This window comes from Lampetra fluviatilis, chromosome 46 (assembly GCF_964198595.1).
Source record: "Lampetra fluviatilis chromosome 46, kcLamFluv1.1, whole genome shotgun sequence".
Classification (NCBI taxonomy): Eukaryota; Metazoa; Chordata; class Hyperoartia; order Petromyzontiformes; family Petromyzontidae; genus Lampetra; species Lampetra fluviatilis.
In genome coordinates this window covers 399,985-422,016 of record NC_136320.1, presented here as the reverse complement: position 1 = coordinate 422,016, position 22,032 = coordinate 399,985, and the positions used below count along the sequence as shown (strand labels likewise).

The window sequence follows — 22,032 nt, the reverse complement described above, 5'->3', positions numbered from 1 at the left end:
AGAAGCCCCCGACGGTGCCCGACGTTTCTCGCGGGGGGCCTCTCCAGGCGCGGCAGGAGGAGGAGGCGGCGGCGGCGTGGGCTCGGTACCACGAGACGGTCACGAGGCGAGCCGGCACCGGGTCGGGAGTCACCGGAGGAGGAGATGACGGCGAACCGGAGTCGAACCCAACCACCTTCACCTTGACGGCTCACACAGGTGCGTGGATGGTGATCCCTCGCCTGGTAGGCGGGAGGTCGTGGGTTCGATCCCGACCCTGACGCCTGCTGCTGTATATTTGGAGTTTGCGTGTCTCATCATCATCATCATCACGGTGGCGAGGAGATGTTAACTCCCTCGCCTGGTATACAGGAGGTCGTGGGTTCGATACCGACCCTGACGCCTGCTGCTGTATATGTGGAGTTTGCGTGTCTCTCTCCCCGTGGTCGCGTGGATTTTTCTCCGGGTCCTCCGGTTTTCCCCTCCACATTTAAGAATCAACGTCACGCGTTTAGAGCATTTTGGCTGCTGTACATTTCCACGCGATGATGATGATAAGCTGCCAACTTCGCTGAGCTGTCATTTGTGATAACCAGGTCGCTTCTGAAAAAGAGCTCCTATAGAGCTCAGTCGGCTTTACCTGGTACCAAAAAAAATATGTTTTAATTTTTTTTTAATTTTAATAGTAGGAGAAAGATGATGATGAACAGTGGCGTGAGACGGACGGGTCAGCTGCCGGACCGAGGATTCAGCGCGTTGCACAGCGAGCGGCTAGCGGCCTCAAATTGTTGGTGGGGAGGTGTCGGATGAAGCGAGTGCGGGGCCTGTATGATGATGTTATCAAGGAGCCCTACATTTAAAATAACACAAATATTAAAACGCAAATTTTTAACTCGCATAGTAAAGTAATTGTGTTTTTTTCATTTGCTATACAGCCAGATAATACGACAAATCGCTAACCTTAGACACCCAGTGGTTCGTAAAAGTTGAAGGCGGTATAGTACTATAGTAATAGAGCAAGTGCAGAATCACTGAACCGGAATTGATAGCTTGGAAGCATTCAGCGCGGGGTCCTTGAAAGTTCGGGGCCCGTAGCTACACGTGTAGTAGTAGCTACTTGTGCTACGAGGATAATCCGGCACTGGAGGGGGGGCGTGGAGGCTTGAAGACCGGTTCAAACATCACTCGCCACTGATGTTTGCCGTGCCCGGGCGAAGGGGCTCGCTGCGTGGTTAGCGCTGCACTGCCAAGCCGGGCGACCCGAGTTCGATTCCCCGCTCACGGTCAATAACTACCGGAACGAATTTTTGAATGGGTCCTGTGCCTCCCCTAGGTCGACTCAGCCTCAAATGAGTAGAGTACCTGGTGCGGTGTGCTAAACATCAGCATTGGGGAGACAATGGCGGTCGGGCGGGGGTTCTGGCGACACACACCCTCCTTGTGTGCCATACCGGCCTCAATAGGTGCTCGCTAATGGAACTTGCCCCGACACTTAGCTGAAGGCTATATAGGGGATCTTTGTCTTGTGTATAACGAGTTTGTATGTGAACAATGAGTGGAGCGGTGGCGCAGTGGTTAGCACGCTAACGCTACGAACCCGGCCACAGCTCTAATATCAGGGGCTCGAGTGATATCTGAACCGGTTCCTCGGCCTCCCCTAGATCGACTCAGCCTTAAACATGATTACCTGGTGCAGTCTACATAGTTCCAGAAAGGACGCGATCTAAAATGATACTTATATTATTTAAATGCGACCATGAATCATATTTAAAATGTTCTTAAAACATAATCATCATTGAAACACATTTTACTCATCAAAGAATCAATTAAGAATTGAATAATCATCTTTAACATTAGATTTTTTAAAAAGGTCTTTGAACAATTAAAACCATCATGTTATATTAAAAGTCATATATTTTTTTAAAATGTATTTCATGAAGCAGTGACGTGAACAAAATATTGCCTGCCTGGCTGGAACTGTAAAGTTTGTTTCCCATCAGTATAAGTGATCAATGAAGTTATGTAAACATATAATCATCACAATTCACATTGCATTATCTCTACATCGCTTTGATGCATTGCTCTTATAAAGTAATTGCATCATTATCAATACAAATAACACACATTGACAAAGTCTGAAAATCATCATCGCTATTGCCCTATTCAAAATAATCATTCGCGTCATTGGAGAGAATGTAAATAATCCAAGCAAGCGTGACACTTCTGATGAGAGACTGAATGTCGAAACCGCTCCAGAGGTTTGCTTGTCCTGATGCAATGCTGCTGAGATGATGAACTCCCACAAGGCAGTGCGGCTGGTGGGTTGCGTAATACAGTGTTGTCCCTGACATCCTTGGAGAGCTTTTTGGTCTTGGCCATGGTGGAGAGTTTGGAATCTGATTCATTGATTGCTTCTGTGAACAGGTGTCTTTTATACAGGTAACAAGCTGAGATTAGGAGCACTCCCTTTAAGAGTGTGCTCCTAATCTCAGCTCGTTACCTGTATAAAAGACACCTGGGAGCCAGAAATCTTTCTGATTGAGAGGGGGTCAAATACTTATTTCCCTCATTAAAATGCAAATCAACTGATAACATTTTTGACATGCGTTTATCTGGATTTAGTTGTTGTTATTCTGTCTCTCACTGTTCAAATAAACCTACCATTAAAATTATAGACTGATCATTTCTTTGTCAGTGGGCAAACGTACAAAATCAGCAGGGGATCAAATACTTTATTCGCTCACTGTACATACTTTTATCCATTTTTACGTGGAGAAACGAATTATACGTAAATGAGACACTGCTTATTTGCAGAACGTTATCATCATTATTACATTATTTCGCCTGTGTCTCATAAATATCATCATCATCATAATAATTGTCGTAATCTCTTTCCAGGCTCCACGGTGATTACATCATCATCGTCGTCATCGCCGCCCAGCTCCCTGCGCCTCCACTTCTCTCTGGAGGAAGTTCTCGCGGCCTGTTCCCGACATCGCCTGCGCGTGACGTCAGCTCACCTCGCCCTGACCTCCACCTTGACCCGAGCACTGGCCCCGGCCTCCACGCTGACCCTGATCTACGCGGCGCCTCCCACCGGGTCGCCCAACTCGGAGCCCCGGGCGAGGCTATCCCTGGGCGTCCGACTCCAGCGCGGGGTCCGACCCCGGCACCAGGCGTCTGTAGACGTGAGCTTCGCCCTGCGGGGTCTCATCGACAAGTGGCTAGGGGACAGCAGCAGCAGCATCGACAACAGCAGCAGCAGCAGCAGCAGCAATACGAGCAGTGAAATCAACATCAGCAACAGCAGCGGCAGCAGCAATATCAACACCACCACGACCAGCAGCAGCAGCAGCACGCTAGCGGTGGACATCTCCTCGCCGTCTTCCCCGACCGCCGGCGAGACGTCGTCGCCCAAGTCGTGGGCCTCGGGCGTCGTCCTGCGCGTGACGCTGCGAGCGCGGGGCCCCCGGCGCTCGACGGCGCGCCGGAGGAGCCGGCGCGACGCGTCGTCCGAGGACTGCGCCGACTCGGAGCAGAAGAAGTGCTGCCGCTCGCCCATGCGCGTCTCCTTCGCCGACATCGGCTGGGACGACTGGGTGAAGGCGCCCGCCGAGTACGCCGCGTACGCGTGCCAGGGCGCGTGCCCGCACAGGTACAAGGCGGCCAACAGGTACGCGCTGCTGCTCGCCAAGATGCACCGGCTCACGGGCGGGGCGGTGGCCGGGCCGTGCTGCGTGCCCGCGGCCCTGGAGCCGCTCGTCCTCCTGCACTATGACAGCGACGGCAAGCTGGCCGTGTCCGCCGTCGAGGACATGATCGTGAGCAAGTGCCACTGTCAGTAGACAGCGCGTGGTGCTGGTGGTTAGTGGCGGGGCCTTGCCGCCGCAGTCGGGGGACCCGAGGCGGCCGGTGGAGATGCCGCAAGCGACGGCTTCGGTCGAGGAGGGCGTTGATCGCGGCGCGAGGTCGCCAACCGTGGGGAGGTCGTGGAGATTGGTGGTGGTCGAGGGAGGAGGGGGTCCAATGGAGATGCCGCAGGAGGTGAGACACTGGGTCGTCCGCCGGGGAAACGATTGCGACGAGACGTCACTGCCAAGGAGATGAGCAGCTGCGTCCAGCGAGGACGTGAACCTGACGAGGTGTCACCCCCGAGAGGTGACGCTGGAGATGCGGCCACCCGAGGACATTACAGCCACAGCGGTGGATATCACGTGGACATACTGGTCCCCGTCATGTGATCGTGCAATTTCCAATCACTGGCTACAGCATGCCAATGAACACGGGCATGAAGAATATTTAATTGTGTTATTTTTATTGTTTTATTATTTCCCTTCTACGTGACTTTACCGAAAGAATATGAATATTTGGGGTGTTTTTGTATAAAAAGGTGGGTTTTTTAATTCTGGGTTGCATCTCAACGTTTAATACTTCATCCATCATTATCATCCTGGAAAAAGGGTGGGGTTTGGGAATTATTTTCTGGAGCTCAGCCCCAGGAACTTCCGGCAGATATGAATCCCTGATTGATGATGATGAGGATGCTGATGATGATGACTGAGTAATTGTTCCACAACAAGAAGGAATTTTCAGAACCACGCGTAACGGTTATCGTATTGCGATTTAATTTATTTGTATTTATTTGTGTTTCGAGTCATTGTATTTGTTTGGTTATTTATTTGTCGCGATGTTAAGTGACGAAGCTGTTGTCACGTGGGGAGAGTTGTGGGCGTGAGGTGAGCGGCTGAGTCCGGATTATTTGACGGGGGTTTACAACTTGCAAATACAGACGTGCATGGAGAAACAATGAGGCTGGCACCTCGGCGTGGAATTTCATTCGTGTGAGTCCGCGATCGTGGTGGGTGCTGCTTGTCACAATCTGAATATTTGTTCACACTGCAGGAGCAATCCGATCAGCTATAAAGTTATTTTTCACAGACGTCCAGTAAAGGGCACGGGATCAGAACGTCAACAACAACAAACAAGACATTAACACGACGGGAGTGCAAAGTAAAAGATTAGGTAAACAAATCACGTAAAATAAATGCAAGTAAAACGAAACTATTGTTTTTTTTTTATCTTACCAGACAAAGCCTACTGAGCTATTAGCCTATTTTGCAGAAGCGACTAGGCCACAAATGAAAGCTGAACAAAAGTGGCTTATCATGTTGGAAATGTACAGCAGCAAAAATAATTTAAATGTATGCCGGGTAGTCCATAAGGAGGTGGCGGGGGGAGGGGTGGGGGATGCGGGGCCCGGGGCAAACCTCACCATGTGGACCCCCCCCCCCGATGCCTTCAAACTAAACTGGAAGGGTTACATCTCACACCGCCCCCCCAAAGTGCGGGACCCGGGGCGGCCACTCCGATTCGCCGTGCACCATAGAGACGGCTCTGCTTGTGTGTACATGCAACCACAACAACCACAACAACAACCACCGCCGCCACGGGCCACACTACTACGACGATAACCACAACAACAACCACCACGGGCCGAGGTGAGCAGCTTACAACAGGTCGCGTCTCACACGCGCAACCCGCAGGCAATAACCACAACGACCGGAATCACCAACAGTCACCATACCATAACGAGGAGAAACACGACAACAACAACAAGGACAGCAGCAACAACGATGTGAAATAACACAACTACAGGAGAAAGGCAACAACCAATTTCACCAACAACAACAACAGCAGCAGCAACAACAAGCGTCGTTCGCCACTAAGTTGCGAACGACACGACCACGACCATCACGAATAACCACAACCACTAACCGCAAACCACCACCACTAACCGCCAACCACCACCACAACCACTAACCGCCAACCACCACCACCATCATGAATAACCACAACCACTAACCGCCAACCACCACAACCACAACCACTAACCGCCAACCACCACCACTAACCGCCAACCACCACCACAACCACTAACCGCCAACCACCACCATCATGAATAACCACAACCACTAACCGCCAACCACCACAACCACAACCACTAACCGCCAACCACCACCACTAACCGCCAACCACCACCACAACCACTAACCGCCAACCACCACCACCATCATGAATAACCACAACCACTAACCGCCAACCACCACAACCACAACCACTAACCGCCAACCACCATTATGAATAACCACAACCACTAACCGCCAACCACCACAACCACAACCACTAACCGCCAACCACCACCACCATCATGAATAACCACAACCACTAACCGCCAACCACCACCACATTCATGAATAACCACAATCACTAACCCCCAACAACCACCACCACCTTCATGAATAACCACATTCACTAACCCCCAACAACCACCACCACCATCATGAATAACCACAACGTCCATGCGCAACCACCACCAGTCACAACCGCAAAATCGAAAACAACCGCGAGCAATCACAACCACCAATCACTTTCACGGACCACCACAACCACCAACAATCACAACCATCAACCACTTCCACGGACCACCACAACCACAAACAACCACCAGCCACAACCATCAACCACTTCCACGGACCACCACAACCACCAACAATCACAACCATCAACCACTTCCACGGACCACCACAACCACCACAACCACCAACCACAATCACGGAACATCAACGCACATCTACGGGCCAGCACAACCAACAAGCCCCCAGCACAACCATAAACACGCACGACTAACCATCCACAGTGACCAACAACAAAAGACAAAGCTCCCCCGTATAGCATTAACGTGCTGTTGGGGCAAGCGCTGTTAGCGAGCAGCACCTATGAAGGCCGGCACGGCACACGGAGGGGTGTGTGGCCAGCACCACGCCCGACCGCCTTTGTCTCCCCGGTGGCGATGTTTACTACACACCACACCCGGTGCTCATTTGAGGCTGAGTCGACCGAGTGGGAGGCCCAAGACCGGTCCGGATAATCGTCACTGTTTGTTGGTGGCCGTGAGCGGGAATCGGACTCGGTTCACCGGGTTCGTAACGCAGCGCAGCGCGAACCGGTACACCACAAGCGAAAAGCAACCACCTCCATCGCAACCGCGAACAACAACAACAACAACAATCCACAACAACAACCCACAAGACGACACAAAGACGACAACCGCATCACGACCTGGACCCCCGTCCCCTATAGGCGAAGAGGAGGAGGACGAGGAGGAGATAGGAGGAGGAGGGAGAGGGGGGAAGAGGTTTGGAGGTGAAATCGCGTGGGCGAATTTGTAGAAAAAGGTTCGCGTTGGAGTCGGGGGGGGAGATGGAGAGAGAGCGAGATAATTGGGGTGGCTTGGCTCTCCAACACACCGGTATAGTGCTGTATTAGCAACGAATTGGCACGTTCTGTTTTCGTGATAACCCTTACTAATTGGCCGTGTCGGGTGGTGGCGGGGTTTAACGACACATTCAGCAATTTACAATTAAGATTTTTAAAAAATTAACCCGTAAAAACAAAGTTTTTCACTATAAATCCTTTATATGCGTGGCGGCTAGAGTCCTCTCGTCCTCTGGCTTGAGATGGCTGCCACCTATGGGTCAGATGATTGCCTGCCACCATTAAGCAATTGGTAATTAAATATAAAAACAAATTCCTAAAAAGTGTAAACATTTGGAAAAAAATTTTCACGAAAATAAATTGTCACGCACAACGAGTTTTTGTGCAAAATGTCAGCTCGATTGGATCACGGGAAGTGGGTTTAAAAACGACCGAAAGATTTGCACGGTCGTAAGCGCGCAAGCAAGCAAGCAAGTGAACTTAATATAAAGGATTTTATAATGTAATGATATGCACCCACTAGGGACACATCGGAACCCTGCCACCACCTCCCCACCCCCCGAAATATAAAAGCCGAACTCCGCCTTTGGGTAGGGGGCTATGGGGGAGGGAATGGCGAGAGATGGAACACGCGGGGGGCAGCTGGGATGACTCGAGAACACGGTCGTCCTGTGTGTGTGTCCTGTGTGTGTGTGTGTCCTGTGTATGTGTGTGCGCCCTGTGTGTGTGTGTGCGTCCTGTGTGAGTCCTGTGTGTGTGTGTGAGTCCTGTGTGTGTGTGAGTCCTGTGTGTGTGTGAGTCCTGTGTGTGTGTGTGTGCGCCCTGTGTGTGTGTGTGCGCCCTGTGTGTGTGTGTGAGCCCTGTGTGTGTGTGTGTGAATCCTGTGTGTGTGTGTGCGCTCTGTGTGTGTGTGTGCGCCCTGTGTGTGTGTGTGAGTCCTGTGTGTGTGTGTGTGTCCTGTGTGTGTGTGAGTCCTGTGGGTGTGTGTGAGTCCTGTGTGTGTGTGTGAGTCCTGTGTGTGTGTGTGTGTCCTGTGTGTGTGTGAGTCCTGTGTGTGTGTGTGAGTCCTGTGTATGTGTGTGAACCCTATGTGTGTGTGAGTCCTGTGTGTGTGTGAGTCCTGTGGGTGTGTGAGTCCTGTGTGTGTGTGTGAGTCCTGTGGGTGTGTGAGTCCTGTGTGTGTGTGTGAGTCCTGTGTATGTGTGTGAACCCTATGTGTGTGTGAGTCCTGTGTGTGTGTGAGTCCTGTGGGTGTGTGAGTCCTGTGTGTGTGTGTGAACCCTATGTGTGTGTGAGTTATGTGTGTGTGTGCGCCCTGTGTGTGTGTGTGTGAGTCCTGTATGTGTGAATCCTGTGTGTGTGTGTGTGTGAGCCCTGTGTGTGTGTGTGTGAGTCCTGTGTGTGTGTGTGCGCTCTGTGTGTGTGTGTGCGCCCTGTGTGTGTGTGTGAGTCCTGTGTGTGTGTGAGTCCTGTGGGTGTGTGAGTCCTGTGTGTGTGTGTGTGAGTCCTGTGTGTGTGTGTGAGTCCTGTGTATGTGTGTGAACCCTGTGTGTTTGTGTGAGTTCTGTGTGTGTGTGTGAACCCTGTGTGTGTGTGTGTGAACCCTGTGTATGTGTGTGTGAGTCCTGTGTGTGTGTCCTGTGTGTGAGTGAGTCCTGTGTGTGTGTGTGAGTCCTGTGTGTGTGTGAACCCTGTGTATGTGTATGTGAGTCCTGTGTGTGTGTGTCCTGTGTTTGTGAGTGAGTCCTGTGTGTGTGTGAACCCTGTGTTTGTGTGAGTTATGTGTGTGTGTGTGAACCCTGTGTATGTGTGAACCCTGTGTTTGTGTGAGTTATGTGTGTGTATGTGAGTCCTGTGTGTGTGTGAACCCTGTGTGAGTGTGAGTTATGTGTGTGTGTGTGAACCCTGTGTATGTGTGAACCCTGTGTGAGTGTGAGTCCTGTGTGTGTGTGTGAACCCTGTGTATGTGTGAACCCTGTGTTTGTGTGAGTTATGTGTGTGTATGTGAGTCCTGTGTGTGTGTGAACCCTGTGTGAGTGTGAGTTATGTGTGTGTGTGAACCCTGTGTATGTGTGAACCCTGTGTGAGTGTGAGTCCTGTGTGTGTGTGTGCCCTGTGTGTGTGTGCGCTCTGTGTGTGTGTGTGAACCCTGTATGTGTGTGTGAACCCTGTGTGTGTGTGTGTGAGTCCTGTGTATGTGTGTGTGCCCTGTGTGTGTGTGTGAGAGAGAGCTCTGTGTGTGTGTGCGCTCTGTGTGTGTGTGTGAACCCTGTGTGTGTGTGTGTGTGAGCTCTGTGTGTGTGTGTGAGCTCTGTGTGTGTGTGTGAGTCCTGTGTGTGTGTGTGCCCTGTGTGTGTGTGTGTGAGCTCTGTGTGTGTGTGAGCTCTGTGTGTGTGTGTGTGAGCTCTGTGCGTGTGTGTGAGCTCTGTGTGTGTGTGTGTGAGCTCTGTGCGTGTGTGTGAGCTCTGTGTGTGTGTGTGAGCTCTGTGTGTGTGTGTGTCCTGTGTGTGAGCTCTGTGTGTGTGCGCTCTGTGTGTGAGCTCTGTGTGTGTGCGCGCTCTGTGTGTGTGTGTACCCTGTGTGTGTGTGTGAGCTGTGTGTGTGTGTGAGCTCTGTATGTGTGTGTGTCCTGTGTGTGTGTGAGCTCTGTGTGTGTGTGCGCTCTGTGTGTGTGTACCCTGTGTGTGTGTGTGAGCTGTGTGTGTGTGTGTGTACCCTGTGTGTGTGTGCCCTGTGTGGGTGTGTGAGCCCTGTGTGTGTGTGAGCTGTGTGTGTGTGTGTGTCCTGTGTGTGTGTGTATACCCTGTGTGTGTGTGTACCCTGTGTGTGTGTGTGAGTCCTGTGTGTGTGTGTGAGTCCTGTGTGTGTGTGTGTACCCTGTGTGTGTGTGTGAGCTCTGTGTGTGTGTGCGCCCTGTGTGTGTGTGTGTGAGTCATGTGTGTGTGTGTGTGTGAACCCTGTATGTGTGTGTGAGCTCTGTGTGTGTGTGTGTATGTGTGTGTATGTGTGTGTGCGCCCTCTGGGCTGGGGAGACACGACCCCCACGCAGGCCGCTCGGGCTGCATACCAGGTGGGGGCGAATCGCTGCCTATGCCAAGGCCACGGCCTCAGAGCCTCGCTTAATCTCCCTCTCTCTCATACCTTCGGCTCGTTATTTAGGGGCCGTCCATAAATGACGTCACGCACCTAGGAGGGCGGGGGGGTCAGACATTTGTGACGACGTGTGACGAGGGGGGGGGGTGTTTGAGAAATGTGACGTCACATCAAAATGCGCAACTTTTTAAATAAATACAGAATTGTTATAACAAAACGAATTGTTATAACAACACTAATTGTTATAACAACACTCCTACAACATCAGAGTGCAGCGCCATATTAAATACGCACTACAATGACAATAGTTTAAAGCGATTTGAAGCATGTTTAATTTTCAAAATGGAAATATGGTTTTGGGGGGGAGGGGGGCAGAGCTTTGTGACGTCATATTTGAGGGGGGGGGGTCTGACTTTTTGTGACGCCGTGCGACGAGGGGGGAGGGGAGGTCAAAAATCGTCTAAAATCGCGTGACGTTATTTATGGACGGCCCCAAGGCCACGGCCGAAGAGCCTCGCTTAATCTCCACTCTCTCTCTCATTCCTTCGGCTCGTTATTTATGATCATTATTTTATCGCGAGTGTTGCCGGCCGCGTTGCAATCAGCGTCGGTGGCCCACGTCACGGACCGCGATACGGCCGGGGGCAGGCGAATGCGTTCGGGAGAGAAGTGTCAACAAACACACGAGGTTGGCGAGCCAGTGAGGTGGGGATGTCATCGCGGTGTCATCCATGGGTGCCACCACCATCATCACCATCACCACAATCACCACCATCACCACAATCACCACCACCACCATCACCACCATCACCACCATCATCATCACCACCATCACCACCACCACCACCATCACCACCACCATCACCACCACTATCACCACCACCACCATCACCACCACCACCATCACCACCACCATCACCACCACCACCATCACCACCACCATCACCATCACCACCACCACCACCATCACCACCATCATCATCACCACCACCACCATCACCACCACCACCACCACCATCACCACCACCATCACCACCACTATCACCACCACCACCACCACCATCACCACCACCACCATCACCACCATCACCACCATCACCATCACCACCACCATCACCACCATCACCACCACCATCATCATCACTACCATCATCACCACCACCACCATCACCACCACCATCACCACCACCACCATCACCACCACCATCACCACCACCATCACCACCATCGCCAACGCGTTCTCTCCCCTCCGCCAGATCCCGCAGCTGCTACAGAGTCGACTCACAGCCACCTGCAAGGTCTACCCTGGGAGTCTCATCCCACCGTCTGGCGTTAGACTCGCACAGAGACCCATGGACTCATCACACAGAGACGTGTTACATCCGTTGGAAATTCCACGTTTCCATGGCGGGAGCCGCGCATTTTGTGACACAGACAGACAGGCGGGGAGGCTCAGGTATCCGGAGAGAGTGTTTCGCATTTGCTTTGTAAATCCCGCCACTGCCCCACAGCGACGCCTCCCACACACCCCGCGTCTTATCGGTAGACAAGCTCGTATCTACAACCCCAGTCGCGTCTCGCCCCCTCTATTGGGGTGGCATTCGCTCTGCCCCTACAGTAAAAACTGCGTCAGTCGTCCGACTGGCAGGGCTGGCGGCGAGTAGAGGTCCACGTGCTGCTGCTGCGCTACGAACCCCGTAGCCCGAGTTCGATTCCCTGCCTGAACCGGTACGGGGTCTCTCTTAGGTCTACTAAGCCTCAATTAAATGCCTGGTGCGCAGTACCGGATTAAGCTAGTGCGGGGCCTGTAGCATATGTTATAAAGGGGCCCTAAATAAAAATAAAACACGTAAATACTAAAACTCAATTTTTTGACTTGTATGGTAAAGTAATTGTAATTTTTGTTCATTTTATATACAGCCAGATAATACGACAAATCGCTAACCTGAAACACCCAGTCGTTCATACAAGTTTAAGGTAGTACAGTACTATAGTAATAGAGCAAGTGCAGAATCACTGAACCGGAATTGATGGCTTGAAAGCATCTAGCACGGGGCCCTTGAAAGTGCGGGGCCCGTAGCTACTACATATGGTGGAATGTTAGTGGATGGGAGGGTTGGTCGATGACTGGTGGATAGGATGATTGGTGGAGGGTCAGTGGATGGAACGGCTGGTGGATGGGAGGGATGGTGGAGGCGATGGATGGCAAAAACCTAGACGACTTCGCCTGGTCGCTCGCTTGCTCGCTCGCCGCGGGTGATGCAATGTTTACTGCCCGCGCGAACGCGTCAGCGGACAGAGCCCTCGGTATAGAACAAAGAAGATAAGCGGACAATTTGTCCCCTCGATATATATCTGCCTATCCACGTGAAGCCAAAAAAAAACACCACCTTTTCTCTCTTTGCGCAAACCACCGGCCCAATCTCGCGAGTGCCTCGTTTCAGCGGCGTCGATTCGGCGCCCGGGGGGACAAACTCCAGGGAGGCGGCGTCGAACTCGCGAGGGGTTCTCTCATGGGCAGCGTCGGTGGGGCGACGAACTCTGACCCGACGGGGGGTCCCGCGAGTGCCCCCCGGTGGGTTTGTGCAAAGGGGCCGTCCATAAATGATGTCACGCGATTTTGGACGATTTTTGACCGCCCCCGCCCCCCCCCCCTCATTGTCACACGGCGTCACAAAAAGTCAGACCCCCCCCCTCCTCAAATATGACGTCACAAAGCTCTGCCCCCCCCTCCCAAATAAAACATGCTTCAAATCGCTTTAAATAATTGTCATTTTAGTGCGTATTTAATGTGGCGCTGCACTCTGATGTTGTAGCAGAAAACATTTATTAAAAAGTCTATTTAATTAAGTAGAACGTGTTGTCTGTATTCATTTAAAGTAGCGCATTTTGATGTGACGTCACATTTCTCACCCCCCCCCCCCCCTCGTCACACATCGTCACAAATGTCTGATCCCCCCCCAGGTGCGTGACGTCATTTATGAACGGCCCCTAAGGGACGCGTGAGCTGTCGTGCGGAGAGACGGATGGTGGATAAAGGAGGCGAATTTGTCCGCTTATCTCGAACGCTCTCGGGTTCTGCTCTCAACGACGGCGCCGGTGGTTGATGATTTGGCGCGGGACGGATAGCGACGGTGGTCTGTGTACTGCGTGGGTGCCACGGTGGCTAGGAGATGTTAACTACCTCGCCTGGTCTACAGCACGTCGTGGGTTCGATCCCGACCCTGACGCCTGCTGCTGTATATTTGGAGTTTGCGTCTCTCTCTCTCTCCCTCTCTCCTCGTGGTCGCCTTGGATTTGTTCTCCAGGGCCCCCGGGTTTTCGCCTCCACATTTAGAAACGTCCCTTTAGGTTATTGAGCTGTCATTTGTCGCCAGGTCGCTTCTAAAAAAGATCGACGTAGTTCAGTCGGCCTTACCTGGTTAAATAATAGTTTAGTGAGGAGTGTGGAGCGGTGGCGCAGCGGTTAGCGCACCGCACTACGAGCCATCCGGGATCTAACAGCTCGATTACCGGACACGTGCAGAGCTGCTGGCCACTGATGTCTGTACCGATCCTGGGCCTCTCCTAGGTCCACTTAGCCTTAAATGAGCGTGCGCAAACATGAGCACTCGGGAGACAAAGGTGGCCTGGGAGCGGTTCTGACCACCTCACGTGCGCCACGCAGACTTTGACAGGTGCTCGCTAACAGCCACTTTGCTGCAGCGATCTATTTATGAGGCTATGCAGGGGATCTTTATCTTTGTGTGATTGCGTGCGCGCCTGTGGGGAGCGGTGGCGCTGCGCTTACGAACCTGGCCGCCCGAGTTCGGTTCCCGCTCACGGCCAACACCGGTGACGGTGAATATCTGAACCAAGTGCTGGGCCTCCCCTAGGTCCACTCAGCCTAAAATTAATACCTGGTGCGATGTGTAAACATGAGCACTGGGGAGCCAAAGGCGGCCGGGCGTGGTGCTGGCCACCCACCCCCTCGTGTGCCGTGCCGGCCTTCGTAGGTGCTCGCCAACAGCACTTGCCCCAACAGTCTGTTAAGGCTACATGGGGGATATTTGTATTTGGTGGTGGTGATGATGAGTTGCCATGCCAACGAGCTTGTTTACGTTGCGCTTCCTTAGCAACGTGGTGTGGACGTCAATGGGTGATCACCCTTCACACAGCCACCGCGATGATTTTCGGCTATAAATAACGACGGTGAACTTTATCCTAAATCATATACACCCCACACTATAGGCATATACTTCTGGTGCACACGCACGCACACACACACACGCGCGTATATAGTGCATGTGTACGTGTACTGTACGATAACATACTTTAAAGTCACGATCTATCCATGGTAAAGATGTTGGGTTTCCCACAGACATGGCGTCTGTTGTCGTCAACAGATTTTGTTTTACCAGGCAAAGCCCATTGAGCTCTTTTTTTAGAAGCGACCTGACCGAAAATGAAAACTTTAAAAAGCGGTTTACCACGTTGAAATGTATAGCAACCAAATACTCTAAACGCAAGTTGGTTCTACAGTGACGGAAAAAAGTATTTGATCCCCTGCTGAGTTTGTACGTTTGCCCACTGACAAATAAATGATCAGTCTATAATTTTAATGGTAGGTTTATTTGAACAGTGAGAGACAGAATAACAAAAACATCCAGAAAAACGCATGTCAAAAATGTTATAAATTGATTTGCATTTTAATGAGGGAAATAAGTATTTGACCCCTCTGCAAAACATGACTTAGTACTTGGTGGCAAAACCCGTGTTGGCAATCACAGAGGTCAGACGTTTCTGTTAGTTGGCCACCAGGTTTGCACACATCTCAGGAGGGATTCTGTCCCACTCCTCTTTGCAGATCTTCTCCAAGTCATTAAGGTTTCGAGGCTGACGTTTGGCAACTCGAACCTTCAGCTCCCTCCACAGATTTTCTATGGGATTAAGGTCTGGATACTGGCTAGGCCACTCCAGGACCTTAATGTGCTTCTTCTTGAGCCACTCCTTTGTTGCCTTGGCCGTGTGTTTTGGGTCATTGTCATGCTGGAATACCCATCCACGACCCATTTTCAATGCCCTGCTGAGGGAAGGAGGTTCTCACCCAAGATTTGACGGTACATGGCCCCGTCCATCGTCCCTTTGATGCGGTGAAGTTGTCCTGTTCCCTTAGCAGAAAAACACCCCCAAATCATAATGTTTCCACCTCCATGTTTGACGGTGGAGATGGTGTTCTTGGGGTCATAGGCAGCATTCCTCCTTCTCCAAACACGGCGAGTTGAGTTGATGACAAAGAGCTCCATTTTGGTCTCATCTGACCACAACACTTTCACCCAGTTGTCCTCTGAATCATTCAGATGTTCATTGGCAAACTTCAGACGAGAATATATATGTGCTTTCTTGAGCATGAGGACCTTGCGGGCGCTGCAGGATTTCAGTCCTTCACGGCGTAGTGTGTTACCAACTGTTTTCTTGGTGACTATGGTCCCAGCTGCCTTGAGATCATTGACAAGATCCTCCCGTGTAGTTCTGGGCTAATTCCTCACCGTTCTCATGATCATTGCAACTCCACGAGGTGAGATCTTGCATGGAGCCCCAGGCCGAGGGAGATTGACAGTTATTTTGTGTTCCTTCCATTTGCGAATAATCGCACCAACTGTTGTCACCTTCTCACCAAGCTGCTTGGCGATGGTCTTGTGGCCCATTCCAGCCTTGTGTAGGTCTACAATCTTGTGCCTGACATCCTTGGAGAGCTCTTTGGTCTTGGCCATGGTGGAAAGTTTGGAATCTGATTGATTGATTGCTTCTGTGAACAGGTGTCTTTTATACAGGTGTAATAATCTTTCTTGAGACGGCTTCGGAATCAGTCCTTTTATTTCCACTCCACAATACACTTTGCTCACTCACTCTCCGTTGCTGGCAGACAACGGAGAGGGGAAAGACTTCGCACTAAGTCCCCACCGCGCACGTGGCACCCAGAGCCCCCGTCCGCGCGTGAGCCTGCTCTTGTCAGTTTCAGTCTGCTCTCGAACGTTCTCTCTCACTCTCTCTTAATACCTTCGTCACGTGGTCCCCCCAGCCAATCGTTCATGGACAGCTTCGACCATTCTCGATGGTTCCCTGTCAATCCCGGGACCACGCCCCTCATCCGGCTACCCATTAGCTGGGGCCCCGAATGGCTAGGCCAATCACTCCTGATGACATGTCGTGATCACGCCTGGGCCATGGTCCCTATCTCAACCCTTATTGGCTACAAGCAGGACCGGCAAGCCAATCCCCACGTGAACCCTCTATGGCTGTTATTACACAGGTAACAAGCTGAGATTAGGAGCACTCCCTTTAAGAGTGTGCTCCTAATCTCAGCTCGTTACCTGTATAAAAGACACCTGGGAGCCAAAAATCTTTCTGATTGAGAGGGGGTCAAATACTTATTTCCCTCATTAAAATGCAAATCAATTTATAAAATTTTTGACATGCGTTTATCTGGATTTTGTTGTTATTCTGCCTCTCACTGTTCAAATAAACCTACCATTAAAATTATAGACTGATCACTTCTTTGTCAGTGGGCAAACGTACAAAATCAGCAGGGGATCAAATACTTTTTTCCCTCACTCACACACACTCCGCTCACACACTCATACACACACTCCACTCACACCGCTCCTGGGCCTCCCCTAGGTCGACTCAGCCTCAAATGAGCAACCGGTGCGATGTGTAAACATCGCCACTGGGGATCTTCATCTTTGCATGTATGTTGAACTTCTTTCGCACCGTACGTAGCCAACCGTATGTGGTGTGTGTGGTGTAAACAAATATACGTGCTGTTGAACTTCTTTCGCACCCTACGTAGCCAACCGTATGTGGTGTGTGTGGTGTAAACAAATGTATGTGCTGTTGAACTTCTTTCGCACCCTACGTAGCCAACCGTGCAAGGGCTAACGACAACGTGCTGCAAGCTTGCGGTGTTCTTAGCCAACGATGTAAACGCGAATTCATCCGGTTTTTTTGTATGGAAAGTGCCCCAGACGCTTTTGAAACCTCGTCCATAAACCCTCCTTGTGAACCTCCTCGTAAATGTTGCAGCTGCGTCGGCTGCGTTCCTTGTAGCAATTTGGCGGTCAAGCGAATTTTTTGGTGGGGTCACTGCCCCCCCTCGCCACCCCCCCCCCCACTACAACCCACCCCTCTCCATGATAAGGGGCCGTCCATAAATGACGTCACGCACCTGGGGGGGGGGGGGTCAGACATTTGTGACGATGTGTGACGAGGGGGGGGGGGGTGAGAAATATTACGTCACATAAAAATGCGCAATTTTAAATAAATATAGACAACACGTTCTACTTAATACTGGTAGGAACCTCCTGGTTACACCAGCCCACATGGGATTATTGTGTCCGTCCGTCCGTCGTGCATCCAAAAATGGGAGGGGTGGGGCTGGGTGGGGAGGGTGGGGATGGGCTGGGTGGGGAGGGGAGGGTGGGGCTGGGTGGGGGGTGGGAGGGGTGGGGCTGGGTGGGGAGGGGCTGGTCACCCCGTGGTGCCCTTATAAAATGCAACGTTTAACCTACTCACGCCGGCTTGTGCCCGAAATCACAGTCGGGCATATTTGCGGAATACACCACGCCGCCGTTGACCCTGGCCATTGACCGAGCAACCCAACGTTCCTACCAGCTCCCTCCGCAGGAATGTGTTTAAATAGACTTTTTAATAAATGTTTTCTCCTACAACATCAGAGTGCAGCGCCACATTAAATACGCACTACAAAGACAATAGTTTAAAGCGATTTGAAGCATGTTTTTTTTGGGGGGGGGCAGAGCTTTGTGACGTCATATTTGAGAAGGGGGGTCTGACTTTTTGTGACGCCGTGTGACGATGGTTGGGGGGGGTCGAAAATCGTCCAAAATCGCATAACGTCATTTATGGACGGCCTCTAATCAATTGCAGCGCACGGCAAGGAGTGATTGCATTGGAGCTCGGTAAATACTTGAGACATTTTAGCGCCAGGGTAAAGTGCAGTCGGGAGTAGCCAAAACAGACTTTTGTTTTCGAACGCAACAAAACAGAGGGGGAGAAAGGAGAAATCATTTTGGGGCGGATGGAACGGCAGGCCCGTGCGCAGGCACCCCCGTTGTGTGCGAGGTTTCCAGGCCTCTCCTATAGGTCGACTCGGCCTCAAATGAGTACCTGCAGGTTTGTAAACATCAGCCAAGCGTGGTGTTAGCCCCCCCGCCACCGTCCTCGTGTGCCGTTGCGGCCGTCTTCACATGTGGCATGACACTCGCGAACTAACAGCGCTGGCCCCAACAGCCTGTTAGTCTGTCAGGGCTACACGGAGCAGCGGGGTCGGGTGGCCGCCAAAGGAAAGGCGTGCGGGGTGACGATCTGTCACGCTGTGGAGCTGTAGAGCGCTGCGGCTCTAGTGATGATGGGAGTCCTGACTGCAGTAATTCATCTTCTTGGTTCTTTCGGTAAAGTCACGTAGAAGGGAAATAATAAAATAATTAAAATAAAACATTTTTAAATAATTCTCACGACGTTTCGGCCACAACGCAAGCAGCCGTCCTCAGGTGAAGACCAGGTCTGTCGGGGAGACAGCGTCTGAATGACAGCGTCTGAATGACGGCTGCTTGCGTTGTGGCCGAAACGTCGTGAGAATTATTTAATTATGTTTTATTTTTATTATTTTATTACTTCCCTTCTACGTGACTTTACCGAAAAAAACCAAGAAGATTTATTTTTATTATTTTATTATTTCCCTTCTACGTGACTTTACCGAAAGAACCAAGAAGATGGGAGTCCTGTTGGTGGCCGCTGCTGGTGGTGGTGCCTAGAGATGGTGGAGGAGGAGGTAGTGGTGGCGGCGGTACCCAGTGGAGGTGGTAAATGATCAATGTCAAAGTTATGTCCTGCCCGAGTGAGCATGAATACTGCACGAAACTCTTTGTATTACCAGGCAAGGCCCACTGAGATATATAGCCTCGTTTTCAGAGGTGACCCGGACACAACTGGTTGCTCAATGAAGTGGCTTGTCATCATGCGGACATTTATAGCAGCCAAATACTCTTAACGCGTGTTGATTCTAAATGTGGTGGGGGGGGGGGGAGGCGGGTGATTCGGAGAAAAAAATCCACGCGAGCACGGGGAGAGAGACACGCAAACTCCAAATACACAGCAGGTGTCAGGGTCAGGATCGTAACCACGACCTCCTGCATACCAGGCGAGATAGTCAACATCTTCTAGCCACCGTGATGATGATGACAGAGAGACACGCAAACTCCAAATGCACAGCAGGCGTCAGGGTCAGGATCGTAACCACGACCTCGTCCATACCAGACGAGGTAGTCAACATCTCATAGCCACCGTGATGATGATGAGAGAGATACACGCAAACTCCAAATACACAGGCGTGAGGGTCAGGATCGTAACCACGACCTCCTGTATACCAGGCGAGGTAGTCAACATCTCCTAGCCACCGTGATGATGAGAGAGAGACGCAAACTCCAAATACACAGCAGCAGGTGTCAGGTTCGGGATCATAACCACGACCTCCTGCATACCAGGCGAGGTAGTTAACATCTCCAAGCCACCGTGGTGGCATCCTGTTTGCTGAAATGTGGAGCGTGCCATCAAGAGGTGGGGCCTTTCCACCAGCCCGGCCAAAACAAACACGTGGTGTCTGTGTACTGGTGTCTTTGAATCCTCCACCCGTCAACTCGCCTGTAAGTAACGAGTCGGAGTGTAGAGGGAGTTGGAGGGGTTCCCGTTACTTGGGTAGTAGGCTCAAGGATGGCCATGGCTTGAGTAGCCCTTCATTCATCAGTGGACACATCGTGGCTGATGATGTTTAGGATGGCCATGGCTTGGGGAAGCCCTTCATCCATCAGTGGACACATCGTGGCTGATGATGTTGAGGATGGCCATGGCTTGAGTAGACCTTCATCCATCAGTGGACACATCGTGGCTGATGATGTTTAGGATGGCCATGGCTTGAGTAGCCCTTCATTCATCAGTGGACACATCGTGGCTGATGATGTTTAGGATGGCCATGGCTTGAGTAGCCCTTCATTCATCAGTGGACACATCGTGGCTGATGATGTTGAGGATGGCCATGGCCTGGGTAGGCCTTCATCCAGCAGTGGACACATCGTGGCTGGTGATAATTGGGATGGCGACGTCAGCAGTGCTGGTCGTATGGATAGACCCATCCCCGTCTTGGGAATGTGGCATTACCATCACGGGATGAGCACCAAATGGGTCATGGCTAATTCCATGAGCAAGAAGTCACTTTCGATTTAAAGCTTTCGTGACTGCAGGGATTCATCTTCTTGGTTCTTTCGGTAAAGTCACGTAGAAGGGAAATAATAAAATAAAAAAAATTCAACATAATAAAATACAACTAAAATAATAAAATAAAATAAAAATGTCTTATGTTTTATTTTTATTATGTTATTATTTCCCTTCTACGTGACTTTACCGAAAGAACCAAGAAGAAGTCACTTAACTGAGCTTGGCCGCGTCTCTCTGCTGCCCTCTTATGGAAAAGCGACGACATTTCGGCCGGGACTTTTATTTTTTTCAGGAGCGGTTTGTGTTCAAGCCGTGGCCACGGTCGTGAAAATGGTGAATATCGCACTTAACTTTTGCGGTCCTAGAAATCGCCGGGTCGATTCGACTTCCCGGCGCGGCAGTTGAGAAAGCAGGTGGTTTTAATCCCCCACCGCCTCCTGCCTCCTCTGTCTGTCCTCCTGTCCACCCAAGGGGCCGTCCATAAATGACGTCAAGCACCTAGGGGAGGGGGAGGGGTCAGACATTTGTGACGATGTGTGACGATGGGGGGGGGGGGTGAGAAATGTGACGTCACATCAAAATGCGCAACTTTAAATAAATTGACAACACGTTCTACTTAATTAAATAGACTTTTTAATAAATGTTGTCTCCTACAACATCAGAGTGCAGCGCCACATTAAATACGCACTACAATGACAATAGTTTAAAGCGATTTGAAGCATGTTTTATTTTCAAAATGGAAATATGGTTTTGGGGGAGGGGGGGGGCAGAGCTTTGTGACGTCATATTTGAGGGGGGGTCTGACTTTTTGTGACGCCGTGTGACGACGACGGTGGGGGGGGGGGTCAAAAATCGTCCAAAATCGCGTGACGTCATTCATGGACGGCCCCTTACTGCACACGCTGACACCACCGCAGTTCGACAGCAGATCGGCATGCAGGTGGCTGCTTGTGGTGGGGTGAAGTGTGGGAAACTCCCTCCTCTTCCACGACGTCTCGCCAGCGTGGAAGAGGAGGCCAAAAGCACCCTCCAGTTGGGCTTTCTTAGAGCTCCCTCTCGGGCGCCACGATTGCTAGGAGATGTTAACTACCTCGCCTGGTATACAGGAAGTCGTGGGTTCGATCCAGACCCCTGCTGTATATTTGAAGTTTGCATGGTGGCTAAGAGATGTTAACTACCTCGCCTGATCTACAGGAGGTCGTGGGTTCGATCTCGACCCTGACGTCTGCTGTATATTTTGAGTTTGCGTGTCTCTCTCTCTCCGTGGTCGCGTGGATTCGTTCTCAGGCTCCTCCGGTGTTTCCCCCTACACATTTAGAATCAACATCACGCGTTTCGAGTCTTTGGCGGCTGTACATTTCCACACGATTATAAGATTATATCATTTGTGGCCAGGTCAATTCTGAAAGAGAGTTA

General features: G+C 51.2%; 1 protein-coding gene across 1 annotated transcript in view; it reads left to right on the top strand.

Moving 5' to 3' along the window:
• Nucleotides 1-3,539: 3,539 nt before the first annotated feature.
• LOC144947571 (thromboxane A2 receptor-like) overlaps nt 3,540-22,032 on the top strand; it is a 51,737-nt gene continuing 33,244 nt past the window's right edge. The window contains exon 1 of the mRNA XM_078876784.1: nt 3,540-3,800. Coding sequence (XP_078732910.1) covers nt 3,540-3,800 — 261 coding nt within the window. The remainder of the gene's footprint in view (nt 3,801-22,032) is intronic.